Genomic DNA, 14840 nt, shown 5'->3' on the forward strand with positions numbered 1-14840 from the left:
AGCAGGAGAGCACCTCCTCAGTTCCTTTTCGACCACCATGCTGCTTGCATCATGAAGGACTCGCTCCACTTATTTCCCAGTTATCGTGAGAAAAATTAACTTGATGATTTTGGCTTTAACCTGCAACTCCAGTGCTGAGGTAACTGCTTTCATTGACCTCGACGGCATTGATGTCAACCGACATTGAGGGATTCCCCTACAGTTGTAGTTCGAGCTTCTCTTCCTGACAGAGAACAAGGAAACACGATGTGTAAGAAACCTGAGACTGTGCAAGACTGACATCGGCACCACAAAAAAGTGCAAATATCATAGAGGAGACTTGCCAGGCTCGTCGAGCTCCAAGCATCACTGACAACTGACTAAGATAGTACAGCCATCATCAGCTGTTTTGGGGAAAACTTAGATATTGATTTTGAAGACTTCTTCACATACTCCTTCTCCATCAACTGCACAGGGAAAACGTCAAAGCTTACAAGGCACTTCGCAAACCGCAAAACCCTTGATATCTGTGGCTTTACCATTGTTGACTCCAATGTTGAAGACAGACAACAGATCGACCAGAACTCTTCTAACGTCTGCATCCTTATTGACCCAGCGATTGCTAACATCCGCTATCTCTGTACCAGTACTGTCGGCATCAACAGCATCAAAGACACAAGAAACCCCTACCAGAAGCAGGGCACCCAGTGTGTTGCCTATTGTGATAGACTTCTCGCCAGTTGCATCTCCAGGTCAGTTCATCCATGCTGATGACTCTGACTCAAGCAGACATATTTCTTCAAGAGAGAAGTCTTCAAGTTTATGTGAGAAGACCACCTCTAGGAATCTGGAGATGAATCTTTGATGAGGTCCACAGCCACTACTCTTATCAGGCACCACATTCAGGGGTATTTCTCTGCATGTACTTGATGGTGATGAAGATTCTGAAACTGTTACAGTTCCAAAAGCTCCTTCAGTGTCCCCTGTAAATGTGACCCCTTGATGTTCTCCGTCTTACCTCTGGAGAGAATGTTACCACCATTCTGCTCCACACTATGTGTCCATGACAAGACCCATAGACTATTTGAGCCCTGGATCCAGCCCTGAATGTGAAAGTAAAGAGTCAACCAGGAGGAACTATAAATGCAAATGAAAGCATCTATATGAAAGCACCTTGGTTCATGCAATATGCTACCACCAAAGACTTTGATCCCTACAGTGCTTCTATACATCAAATTCTCCTTTACCTAACAAGTCTGAGATAAGGATTGGAGAGTCCAGATTTCTTCAAAGTTCATATGGCAGATACTTTGGGTGGGACAGATGCACTATTTTCTCCCATCCCAACTCAAAGAGATTACTTAAAGAAATCAATAACTTATTTCTACCCATTGGAAGATAACCCATTGAACCCTGAAGTCTTTCCCTAGTTTTATCTACACTGACGGAGGCCCATTTTGAGGCACTAGTCTCCTCATTCCTGAAGTCTCTATCCCTAAACACTACGATCTGGATCGTGATCTGTTGAGCTCATAAGTAAATGGGTTCTGCGCCTGCGCAGGCACCTCTCGGGCCGACTAAGTAGCTCCTCGCGACGTCCAACCGCCCACCTGCACGCGCTGCTGCATGCTAGTTATATAGAGCGGTTGGGCGTCTTCCGTTAGTTTCTGTTTGACCGCCACAGCGTTCAGACCTCGTTTGGGCTCCTCGGTAGCTACTGTGATTACAACTATTGTGATTACTAGTGCTTAGGCATTTAGGACTGTTTTTCTGGTAATTTGGACTTTGGACTGTACTTTGGACGTGACAACTTCTTTACGGAATAACTTTGACGAAAGATTGGACGGATTTCTTGTGTATGAACTGGACTGAAAACGGAAAACGCTTTACAAATGGAGACGAAGACCACCTTTAAACACTGCGAGAAGTGTAGGGCTAAATTGCCCTCCACTGATCACCACGACCTCTGTCTCTTATGCCTGGGAGAAGAGCACAATACGGCAGCCTGTAAGATCTGTTGTGCCTTCTCTAAACAAACCAGAACCAACCAGGCACTGCGTCTGAGGGCTGCTTTATATGAGGATGCACTGCGCCCTTCTACCCCTCCTCAGAAGTGCCTTCGACGTCGAAAGCGGTATCGGGAGAGGAGGGACACGGAGCTGCCTCAGTGCAGTCTAAAACCGTGTCTACTGATCCTACTTTTAAGAGACCCTTGGAGATCTCTTCTAGTGACCGAAGACGCCGAGAAAAGAGGCGCCGGCAAGACGCACCAGAACTTGTGGCTGCAGAGAGCCCTAGCCGAAGGGAACATAAACAAAAGACCCCATCGCCTTCATCGGCGCAGGGCTCTGAGAAGGTGTGGAGTGCTGAACCTCGGACATCTAGCCCAGCAGAGGGGAACAGGAGAGGTCCATCAGCATCAATCCCTCCTTCGACATCGAGATTATCGGTACCGAAGCCCTCGACATCGAGCAAAGAGCGGGGAAAGGATCCCTCGACATTGAAGTCCTCGACATAAAAAACAGCAAGGACTCGGGAATCCTCGACAACGAAACTTACCTTGATGCCGAGAGAGCAGTCTCAGCCTCAAAGACACCGCTCGCTGTCACCTGCTCGTACCCCACAGCAATCGCCATCAACACCGCAGCAATTAAGTGGCCAGCGCTCAGACCGTAGTGCAACTTCTGCCCTTAGGAGTTTGATGGAGTGTGGCCCAAATACCCCAGCAGAATCCACTTTTCAGGGTTTCCTGAGTACGGGGTTGGATAGAGAGGATGATGGAGAGGAAGAAAATGATGGGCTCCCACCACCTAGAACCCCATCACTTTCTCCTAGAATAGCAACTGAGAGCTTACTTCAATCACCACTGGCGGTGGTGCAGCCATTGGCGGGTATAGCTGATGGGAGTATACGCCACCCTGCCACGCAGCCTGCACACACTTGTGGTTTTAGACATTCTTTGCCACACGATTACGCAGACTATCTGAGATGGAAGGCTATGCAGCCACCATAAACTGTAGAGAGAGCTGCTACATCTCTCGAAGCACAAACCCAGGCTACAATGCCATCACAAGAGAAACCTGCTGGGAAGCTGAAGAGAAAGAGCACCCCACCTCCGCCAAGCCCATCATCCAGGGGTTCGTCTTCTGCTTCGAAACAGCGAGACTTTGAATCAGAATACTCAGATTCTGATCAAGGCAGTCGACAGGTGGAGCCTCCTTCCGAGGTCCCACCACGTCTCTCAAGATCCCTAATAGAGGAACTCAAGGCGTACCATTCGCTGATTAGAGAAATGGCTGAGGCGTTGGGTTTGGACCTGCAACTCCCCGAAACAGAGTCTATTGACCCGGTGTACAACATGATGTTCCAGTCCAAATCATCTCACCCGGTCTCCCTACCAATAATCTCTGCCATTGCAAAGGCAGCTAAGACAGCTTGGGACAGTGTCCAAACAGCAAATCCTACATCTAAACGTATAGGGAACTTAGATAGAGTCCATGAAGGAGAAGAGAAGTACCTCATACGCCATCCGGACCCGAACTCCATGGTGGTGGATTGCGCATCAACATCAAAGGGCAGCCGCCGCCATACAACACCCGCTGACAAGGAAGGGAGAAAGATAGACGTATTAGGACGAAGAATATACGCCACATCGAGCCTGGCTATCAGGATTGCAAATTATGCAGCCTGTATGGCTCGATACACCCATCTGATGTGGGACAACTTACTACACAATTCTACTTCAATGTCTCCAGAGCAGCTGCAAATAAAGCTCCATGAAGTCTTTGACAAGACAACATCGGTAACAAAGCAGCAGCTGAGTACGTTTAAACATTTGGCAGAGACAGAGTCAAGGGCCATGGTGACCACTGTCACAATGAGGCGTCATGCTTGGCTACGCGCAACTTCACTCCAGCTGGATATGAAGGACAGAGTAGAAAATCTGGCCTTTGATGGAAAGGGGCTCTTCCATGAAAGCAACTATGGAGACTTTTAAAAAGTCAAGATTTATGGCCAAGACCTTTATGGTACCTACCTCAACAGCTGGCCCTCGTACATACAACTATAATAAACAACGGTCATACCGTTTCCAAGACAAGAGGGATTTCAGAAGACAGAATAGGCCCTATCAGTGGCCTAGGGGCTTTGGAAGCAATAACACCAACAAAAACAAAAATCAGAACTCTAGGAACATCAAGGAGGGTGCGAAGCAGTCCTTTTGATTGCTGTGCCAGCCCACTGCATTTAAGACCAATTGCCAGGACCAATGTCATCGGCCCTGTAGTTGCCAGCTCAACCATCAGACTGGCAAGCCATGCTTTAGCATGGCACAACATAACATCAGACCAGTGGGTGCTGAGGATTGTGGAAACAGGTTATGCGATAGAGTTCATCACTCTTGCACCATTCTCAGGCCTACGTTTCACAAGGTCGACCTCAATACTCGAGGAGGAGATACAGGTGTTGTTGAAGAAAGGTGCAATTGTTCCAGTGCAGTGGGCGAGAAGGTTGTCCGGATTCTACTCCCGCTACTTTCAAATTCCCAAGAGGGATGGCGGGATACGGGCAATCATGGACTTGAGGGGACTAAACAACTTTGTCTGGGCCCGGAAGTTCAGGATGACAACGTTGCAGGAGATTCTACCCTTCTTAGACAAGGAGTGGGCGGCAACGTTAGATTTGAAGGACGCATATTTCCATGTGGGCATCCAGGAAAACCACAGAAAGTACCTCCGATTTACTGTGGGGGACGTAATATACCAGTATGCAGTTCTACCTTTCGGATTGTCAACTGCTCCGAGAGTCTTTACCAAAGTAGTGGCAGTAATAATTGCGCACCTTCGAACTCAGGGCCTGGTGATCTATCCATACCTAGACGATTGGCTCCTGGTGAGCAAAGACAGGAAGTTACTGGAAACACAGATACAAATGATGCTCAATCTTCTCCAGGACTTAGGTCTCAATGTAAATTGGAAGAAGACGAATTTAACTCCAAGAAAGCAGCTGAGCTTCATAGGGGCTGTTCTAGACATGGAGCAACGTCGAGCATTCCTACCACGGGACAGATACATTCAGATAAAGTCTCTGGTGGAACAATTCCTGGGCAATCCTGTTCAAAGAGCAAGGAGGGTCCAGAGACTATTAGGCTTGATGGCCTCGTGCAACACAACTGTTCGCTACACAAGACTTCGGATGAGGCCCCTGCAGCGTTGCTACTTGGACCATTTTCGACCCAATATAGACAGCCAGAACATGCTACTGCACCTTTCCAGGAAGGTACTAGTTTCCCTACAATGGTGGTTAGTCGAGGGAAATCTCTTACGGGGTATACCATTCCGTCCTCTGCTTCCAACAGCATGGGTCACGACTGATGCTTCACTACTGGGGTGGGGAGCACACTGCGGCCCCGAATGCATTCAGGGACAGTGGACACCTCAACAAGCCCAGAGGCATATCAACTACCTGGAACTGTTGGCTGCATTTTTGGCACTAAAGGCCTTCGAACCTCAACTACGGGGTTCTGTTGTGCAGGTCCACCTGGACAACACTACAGCTATAGCCTATCTGAACAAACAAGGAGGGTCGGTTTCACCAACGCTTTGCACCTTGTCCAGGAAATTGTGGGAATGGTGCATCATGCATGCCATTTATCCGATGGCAATACACATTCGAGGTGTAGACAACCAACTAGCGGATGCTCTGAGTCGGAGCACTCAAACCAGCCAAAGACACGAGTGGGAAATCAGACAGGAGTATGTCAGACAAGTTTTCGATCGCTGGGGGACACCATCTGTGGATGTCTTTGCCACGGAAGAGAACAAGAAATGCAGGAGATACTGTTCTCATGCGGGAATGGGTGCAGGGTCTCTAGGAGACGCATTTCAGTACGATTGGAGCAAGGGGCTACTTTACCTGTTTCCACCAATGCCACTCCTCAGTCGAGTATTAGCGCAGATCCTGAGGGACAGGTCAGACTGCATTCTAATAGCCCCTTGGTGGCCACGTCAGGTTTGGTTTGCTCTGCTGCTGCGCCTATGCAGAGGGAACCATTACCGTCTTCCACCAGTACCAGATCTTCTCCAGAGATCTGGAGGCAGGATTTTGCACCCAGAAATACAAACACTAAGGCTGACAGCATGGAGAATAAACTTTTAAAATCCATTCTATTAAACAGTAGGCGGAGATCAACGAGACGCAGTTACTTATGTAAATGGAAAAGATTTGTGAGGTTTGCAAGGGAAAATAAGTTTGTTGCACGCCGGGCATCAGTGCGCCAGGTTTTGCTCTATCTAACAAGTCTGAAGGTAAAGGGCCTTGCAAACATTTCGTTGAAGGTGCATCTGGCAGCACTGTCCTCGAACCTTCCTGGTTGGGATGGGAAAACGGTGTTTACCCATCCAGAATGTAAACGGTTCATGAAAGGACTAAATAATCTGTATCCTCCACTACGCAAACCTTTAGAGCAGTGGAGTCTGTCATTGGTTCTATCTGCATTGATGGAAGAACCTTTTGAGCCACTACATGGCACTAGCTTGAGATTGTTAACGCTTAAAACCACATTCCTGATAGCTATAACCACAGCTAAAAGGGTGGGTGAATTGACGGCTTTGAGAGTGGACAAGCCTTATACCCAATTCTACCCACATAAGGTTGTTATGAGACTAGACCCAAGTTTCCGAACAAAAATAGTCACGGACTTCCATTTAAATCAGGAAATAGTCCTGCCAACCTTTTTTAAGGACCCACAAACAGCACTGGAGAAGGCACTACACGCCTTAGATGTGCATAGGTCCTTATTGTACTATTTGAGAGAGATTAGACAGTATAGAAGGACAAGTAAACTATTTGTAGCCTATAGAGGCAAGTTTAAAGGGCAAGCAGTGTCTCGGCAACGTTTGGCACACTGGTTGGTAGAACTTATCCTGCTGACGTATAAGCTGCAGGGTGTAACACCGCCCAAAACTATACGGGCGCACTCTACTAGAGCATACTCAACTTCTGCTGCTCATCTTTCAGGCATAAAGATGGACGACATCTGCTTGGCTGCTACGTGGTCATCACAGCAGCCTTTTATTAAACATTATGCAGTGGACTTGCGCATGGCGCGCCAGGCGGAATATGGGCGAGCTGTCTTGAAGAAGGTGTTGCCTTAGCAGACATCCTTCTGCACCCACCGCCATGAGGGTTTAGCTTACTAATCACCCATTTACTTATGGGCTCAACGGATCACGATCCAGATAAACAGGTTGCTTACCTGTAACAGGTGATCTGGTAGTGATCCGTTGAGTCCATAAGACCCGCCCAGAACCAACCCCGCTGCAGAAGAATGGACATCGTGAGAAACATCTGGTGACAGATTGCACAGAAGAGGCGGTCTGTACAGAGAACTAACGGAAGACGCCCAACCGCTCTATATAACTAGCATGCAGCAGCGCGTGCAGGTGGGCGGTTGGACGTCGCGAGTAGCTACTTAGTCGGCCCGAGAGGTGCCTGCGCAGGCGCAGAACCCATTTACTTATGGACTCAACGGATCACTACCAGATCACCTGTTACAGGTAAGCAACCTGTTTTTCTTAGTTGCCATTACATCGCCAAGGATAGTCAATGAATTAACAGCACTTCAGGCTGACTCACTTTACACTAAACTCTACCCAAAGTCGTTCGAAGGACAGATCAATCCTTCAGACTGAAAATAGAATTCTATCTGAACCAGGATATTGTCTTACCTACCTTTTTTCTTAAACTTTCTACACTTCTGGAGAAATCCATGCACTTCTTGGATGTCAGAAGGGCCCTTCTATATTACATGGACAGGATAAAACCTTTTAGAAAGAGCAATAAATTTTTCATAACCTATACCAGAGGGAAAAAAAGTCAACCTATATCGAGACGGAGACTATCGTACTGGCTCATGGAGCTAGTCATCCATATGATACAACAAGCAAGGCGTCAGGCCTCCTTCAAGGGTCAAGGTGCACTCCACCATCGCTATCACAGCAGCCTGCATGTTGGGCATAAGCATGACAGACATTTGCGAAGCTGCTACATAGTCCTCAGATTTTCCTTCATGAAACATTATGCTGTGGGCATCTGCTCAGCAGCAGAGGCCAACTTTGGTTGGGCAGTTCTTAAGAAGGTGCTGTAACCATATCCTAGCACTCACCACCATTCAGGTGAGCTAGCTAATCGCCCATTTTGTGAAGGAACATGGATCACCTCAAATATAAACAGGTTGCTTACCTATAACAGGTGATCTTTCTGGTGATCCATGTTCACTCACAATACCTGCTTGGTCTGCCCCATTGCTAGGATACTTCCACAGTAATAACTTACGTGACTTCGTTGATCAACATTTTCTGCTCATCGCAGTGGCCAAGCAAGAATTGAGAAGGCACTTTCCCACAGAAAATAACGGTGCCACGTGTGTGATTTGGCAGAGCCGAAGAGTGCCTCATAGAGCTTTGGAATTCTTCTTCAGAGGTTACTGTGCAGGCGCAGAACCCATTTAGTGAGTGGACATGGATCACTAGAAAGATCAACTCTTATAAATAAGCAGCCTGTTTTTTCTGTATGGAAGGATGCATTGTATTCTGTTTGGCTTAATTAGCATGGCTTAATTAGCAGGTAAACTGACTCTGAGTGCAAACATATTGCTGGTTCCCTCTTGAACATTGTTACAGGACAGTGAGCCAGCCACAGAAACATGTTCCCCCCCCTCCCCTCATGGGATCAAATATACCTCTTCCATATTAATACTATTAAAGCAAAAGCAGCAGACTCAACCACAGTTAATACAAACCAGATGTCCTTTTGACAAATATCACAGTGTAATGCTAGTTTCAGATCCTAGTTAAATGGGAACCTTGAATTGTATTATTTAGAGTTTGGGTTGGTGTGGATGTTTCCTTTTTGATTGTGGAAAATATGGAATGAAGAAGTGCATAAATGAGCCCCTGGTGGCGCAGTGGTAAAACTGCCGCCCTGTAACCAGAAGGTTACAAGTTCGATCCTGACCAAGGGGCTCAAGGTTGACTCAGCCTTCCATCCTTCCGAGGTCGGTAAAATGAGTACCCAGAATGTTGGGGGGCAATATGCTAAATCATTGTAAACCGCTTAGAGAGCTTCCAGCTATAGAGCGGTATATAAATGTAAGTGCTGTTGCTATTGCTATAAACTGTGGCTGATTTATAATTTTTTACTGTTGGTTAAGAGGGAGGCAGGACTATCCTTGGTTTGATTTTATTTATTTTTTAAGTAGGGTTGGAAACCTGTCTTTTCTCAGCAATGTAAGATTTTTGAATTGGGTATTTTCCTGTATCCTACATGAATACAAATCCATAGAACTCTATGTGGAACACATGAGAAATGTACTTACTGGGTAATCTCTCCCCCACAACCGACTTTATTGCAGAATTCTTTATTTTCAGTTTTGTGCTGAACACTTTTGCCTAAAAATGTTCCAAAAACTCAAACTTGGTTTTTGGTTTATCCAATTGTTCTAGTTGAAAGATGATGCTATCTGTGAGACTAATTCAGAGTCAGCACTTCTAGTGAACTGGTCTGTTCTTAAATTCTACAGACTTGCATTGACTTGTGAAGTGGTTAGTGCTATTAGTTTTCTATACATCGAATGTGTCACAATCTCTGATTGCAGGAACTAATTGACCTGATCAAGCATACCAAGATTCCAATAATTTGTATGTGTAATGATCGGAATCATCCCAAGATGCGTTCCCTCGTCCACTACTGTTATGACCTTCGCTTTCAGAGACCACGTGTGGAACAGATTAAGGTAGGTGATTTACAAAGAATATTTTGAAGTTCTTCTAGCAGAAGAAGGTAAGACTTACCTTGCTGGATCAAACCAAAGTCTGTGTAGACCTTAATGCTGCTCATCTTGAAATTTCTTGGATGATGATTGTTGAAATAGTGTGTGAGCCTACTGGTCTTCCTGTGCAATGGCTATTCTGAAATATTTGCTTCTTGAAGGGTGCCATGATGTCAATTGCCTTTAAAGAAGACTTAAAGATTCCACCACCAGCAATGAATGAAATAATCTTGGCTGCTAATCAGGACATCAGACAAGTGAGTAGTTGTTACTGCCATCTTTAGTTCTGCTCTTTAGTCACGTATAACTCTTATCAAATGTGTATGGAGCTTAAGACACTGAAGTAAAATCTAAATATTTTAGTCTGCAGAGATCTTGCAGACTAAGGTTAAATGGGAACCGAGAAGACTAAGGGAAAGGAAAGGAAAGGTAGGGGAAGATGAGGAACCCTGAGATGGGAAGCAAATCAGTTGCTTCTAATCATGGAATATTTGTGAGTGGGAATAAAGTTAGAGGGATTTGCATGAGAGGTAGACTTGTGACGGGTGGAAGCACATGGCATATATGCTAAGAGAAAGGAGACCCCAGGCATTATTGGAATGGGGCAAATTAACAGAGCAAAGGGATTCATCAGTAAGTTAAAAAATGAGGTGACAGAAAGCTGAATGAAGACATGGAAAGCTGGTAAAACAAATAGGATGATGGGAAGTATTGAAGCTCTTTGTAGGAATTTGCTTACATCAAGCTGATGATTGTTTTAATAAACTTCCCACACTCTTCCCCATGATGCTCTACTAGCGATCCTAATCTCTTTGGCTATTTCTTATCAGGTTTTAAATAATCTCTGCATGTGGTGTGCAAAAAACAAAAGTCTGACTTATGATGATGTCAAAGAGGATGCGAACAAAGCAAAAAAAGACATCAAGCTGGTAAGAGCAACATCTGCTTTAGGGAAGGCGATGTTTCTGTGGGCTTGCTGTGCTGCTTTGGAATGGGATTGCAAAAAATGCATGTGTTGGATGCATGGGCAAACAGAAGATTTGCTCAAATTAGGATGTTAGATGTCTCTCTGAGAACAAAATTTCCAAAAAAATCTCTAGGTGAGGCAGGTAATTGGGATTGTCTGATATACATGTGTACACTGAACCTAACCTATGAATGGGGCTCCTGCAAAAATGCTAAACTGTTGAACTACTGCATTCTTGATTTTTTGGTAGTGGTGTATATTTGATCATGTGTTATGCGTTATGCAAAGGCTCTTGTGACTTTATGGCATTCTAATATATGGTTCTTTTTGTTTTAATTTACTGTGTGTGCTATCTGGGGTCATTGGTAAAAAATTTGACATAAATGGAAAAATAAAATTAAATATGTATTTAACTTTAGTATTTGCTTTATGCATTCCACTCTGAGGCTCAGATTAGATGTTACTGGAAGATCTGGATTGTGATCTGTTGGATTATTCGAATAATGGGTTCTATGCCCACTCAGGAACCTCTCGGCTCGATTACGTAGCTCCTTGTGCTCGCCCAACCGCCTGCTCGTGCCTTGCTTTTGTTTGTATGTGGCGGTTGGGAGTCTGTTAAGTCAGTTTCTTTTTGACTGCCAGAGCGTTTAGACCTCAGCTATGCTCCGTGGGTCTTTAGGAGACAAAGTATCTTTCTCAACTATTGCTGGTATGTATGTATGTATGTATGTATGTATGTATGTATGTATTTTCATTCACTCACTCACTCATTCATTCATTCATTCGATTTCTATACTGCCCTTCCAAAAATGGCTCAGGGCGGTTTACACAGAGAAATAATAAATAAATAAAGATGGAACCCTGTCGCCAAAGGGCTCACAATCTAAAAAGAAACACAAGGTAGACACCAGCAACAGTCACTGGAGGTACTGTGCTGGGGGTGGATCGGGTGGTTGGGCGTCTTGTTAGTCAGTTTCTTTTTGACCGCCAGAGTGCTTAGACCTCAGCTACGCTCCTTGGGTCTTTAGAGACAAAGTATCTTTCTCAACTATTGCTGCTTTTACTGTGACATTGTATAAAAAGAGTAACGCTTGACATTGAAAGAAATAAGTACCGTTTCACTGAGTGATCAGGCTGCTTTGAGCAGAAAGGAAAGCCAAAACGGGGCTTCGCAGCCTCCGTGATGGAGGTGAAAACAACCTTTAAACATTGTGTGACATGTCGGGCGAAGCTCCCGACTACGGACCCCCATGATGCCTGCCTTTTATACTTGGGAGAGGGGCATAATACTACTACTTGTGAAATCTGTTGTGCGTTTTCAAGGCAGACACTAAAGAACAGAGCCCTATGCCTCAGAGCTGCCTTATACGACGAGGCATTGCGCCCACCCACACTATGCCCGAGCTTGCCTTCAACACTGACAGGAGCCTCGATGTCGACCTCGAAGCAGACTGACCGCGGATCTGCCAAGCATAGGCAGTCTAAAACCGGGTCGCTTGAGAGACATTTTAAGAAGCTCAAAGGGTTGCCCTCCAAGTTGCACAAGCACAAGGAAAAAAGCGTAAACTAGCACAGCAAATTCCCTCAGAATGAGAGGAGTCTGTGCCAGCAAAATGGCATAGCATGCCATCGCCAACGACCGCTCAGGGAAGCCCCTCGACATAGGGAACGAAAAACTCCTGTAAGCTCTGGAGCCCTTCCCGTAGTGTGCTGCCTAAGTCAGCCAATACCCTGTCAGCCGTATCGGCAGTCGGAGCTCAGATTGAGCTTGCCCTCACTACTGCAGACACGTTGCATACTGAGCAGCATGGCTCAGAGTTAGGCAGGGAAGTACTAGCAAGCTGCCTTCCATGACCACAGCAAGGAGACACCTTCTGTTATCTCCTGCACATACACCTGAACAATCCTCCCTTGACCCCGTGCGCTAAAGGCATAGGGCTGACTAGGAGGGATCAGGATTTAGACCAAGATGAGTTTGACCAAGGGGAGCAGGGAGTTAACTCTTTGATGGAACTCTTAAACTCTTCATCCAACACACATACCGAGTCCGCCTTTCAAGGTTTTCAAAGCATGGTACTAGATGCAGACCTAGAGGCTGATGTGGCCATAATACCACCCCCAAAGACACTGTCTGTCACCAATAAAGGATATTCAACGACCAGCCAATACTCAGCACCACAATCTTGCTCCAGCTCAGGCACTTGCTGGCCCATCCACAGCTTCTGCGCTGCCTTTAGCGAGGTCAGAACCCAATCAGTATACACATCCACAAGATATGGATCAACCTGCGATTCCACACGATATGATTCAATCTGTTGCACAACCTGTTCACCCTGGGGAGCTGCAAAATACCCTACCAGAGGACTATGTTGAATATTTGCAATAGAAAATACAGCAGTTAACAGGCACAAGGATGGTACAGGAGCAAAATACCCAGCACACATTTCGCCCACAAACAACACAAACATGTAATACACGTAATGTAGCCTGCCATGCAGCTGCGAAACGAAGTAGGAAAACGACCTCAAACCCTACCCTGGTACCAGATTCTCCATCATCCCCAGAATTAGGAGAATGCACTACAGATATGGAGGACTCTGACTCAGATGGGGTGAGCCATTCCTCTGACCTACCTTCTGAAGTGACACCAAGACTTTCTACATCTCCAACTGAGGAACCTAAGGCATATCATGCCCTTGTTAAAGAAATGGCTGAAGCACTGGGTATGGACCTTAAAATTCAAGAGACTGACCTGCCAGACCCAGTGTACAATATGATGGCAGGGGCTAGAGCATCACTTCCAGTTGCCCTACCAGTGATACCTGCCATAACAAAAGTAGCAAAGACTGCTTGGGAAACTCTTATGACATCTACTCCTACACCTACAAGACTGGAAAACCTGTATAGAATACAGGAAACAGACAATACATACCTGATACACCATTCTGTGCCTAATTTGTTGGTAGTTGACTGGGCCACCACAGCAAGAGGAGGGCATTGGCACACTACACCTGCAGATAAAGCAGGAAGAAAGATTGATGTGCTTGGATGTAGGATCTACACTACATCCAGCCTAGCCATCAGGATTGCCAACTACGCAGCCTGTATGGCCCGATATAACCATTTACTATGGGACATCCTCTTCCAAGACTCATCCTCCATGACTCCACAGGAGTTGCAAACCAAATTTTCAGAAATATATGAGGACAACCTTCTTAACAAGATAGCAGCTGACTGCGTTTAAGCACCTAGCGGAGACAGAATCAAGAGCCATAGTAACAGCCGTTGCAGTGCAAAGATATGCCTGGCTCAGATCCACTACGCTCCAACAGGATGTGTGCGACTGAGTGGAAAACTTACCTTTTGATGGGAAAGGCCTCTTTAATTACACCACAGGTTCCACGATGGAGTTCCTAAGAAGTCTAAGTATATGGCGAAAACTTTCATGGCAACATCTTCTGTGTACACAGGGAGCACACGAAACTGCTCTTTCGCGTGCCAGCGTACCTACACATACCAAGATAAAAAAGAATTCAAGCACCCATGCAGCGCTTCCCACCACCAGGAAAGGAAGCTGGCTAATCACCCATTATTCTAATGATCCAACGGATCACGATTCAGACAAACAGGTTGCTTACCTGTAACTATTGATCTGGAAGTGATCCGTTGTATTCATTAGATCCTCCCAAACCAACCCCATGGCATTAGACGCCTGCTACATAAGGAAAATCTGATAAACAGAGACAGTCAGAAATTCAGAGACAGTCCACAGATCTTTACTAGCTGGCAGTCTACACGAAACTGACTAACAGACACCCAACCGCCACATATAAACAGAAGCAAGGCACGAGCAGGCGGTTGGGCGAGCATGAGGACCTACGTAATCGAGCCGAGAGGTTCCTGCATGGGTGCAGAACCCATTATTCTAATGAACAGAATGGATCACTTCCAGATCGATACAGGTAAGCAACCTGGTTTTCTGTGTTCCCACCAAAAACACAAGTGCCATGCTTGTTTTCTCTCCCAACCACAAATGTGTACTCTTAGTTTTTCTCCTCCCCAATA

At 45.8% G+C, this 14840-nt stretch overlaps 1 protein-coding gene across 5 annotated transcripts in view; it reads left to right on the forward strand.

Annotated features, from left to right (window-relative positions):
* RFC1 (replication factor C subunit 1) overlaps positions 1 to 14840 on the forward strand; it is a 90946-nt gene that overhangs the window by 70636 nt on the left and 5470 nt on the right. For all 5 annotated transcript variants that reach the window (XM_053254057.1, XM_053254056.1, XM_053254059.1 and 2 more), the window contains 3 exons: positions 9635 to 9772; positions 9970 to 10065; positions 10639 to 10737. In XM_053254057.1, coding sequence (XP_053110032.1) covers positions 9635 to 9772; positions 9970 to 10065; positions 10639 to 10737 — 333 coding nt within the window. The remainder of the gene's footprint in view (positions 1 to 9634; positions 9773 to 9969; positions 10066 to 10638; positions 10738 to 14840) is intronic.

Source organism: Hemicordylus capensis, chromosome 5 (genome assembly GCF_027244095.1).
Source record: "Hemicordylus capensis ecotype Gifberg chromosome 5, rHemCap1.1.pri, whole genome shotgun sequence".
Taxonomy (NCBI): Eukaryota; Metazoa; Chordata; class Lepidosauria; order Squamata; family Cordylidae; genus Hemicordylus; species Hemicordylus capensis.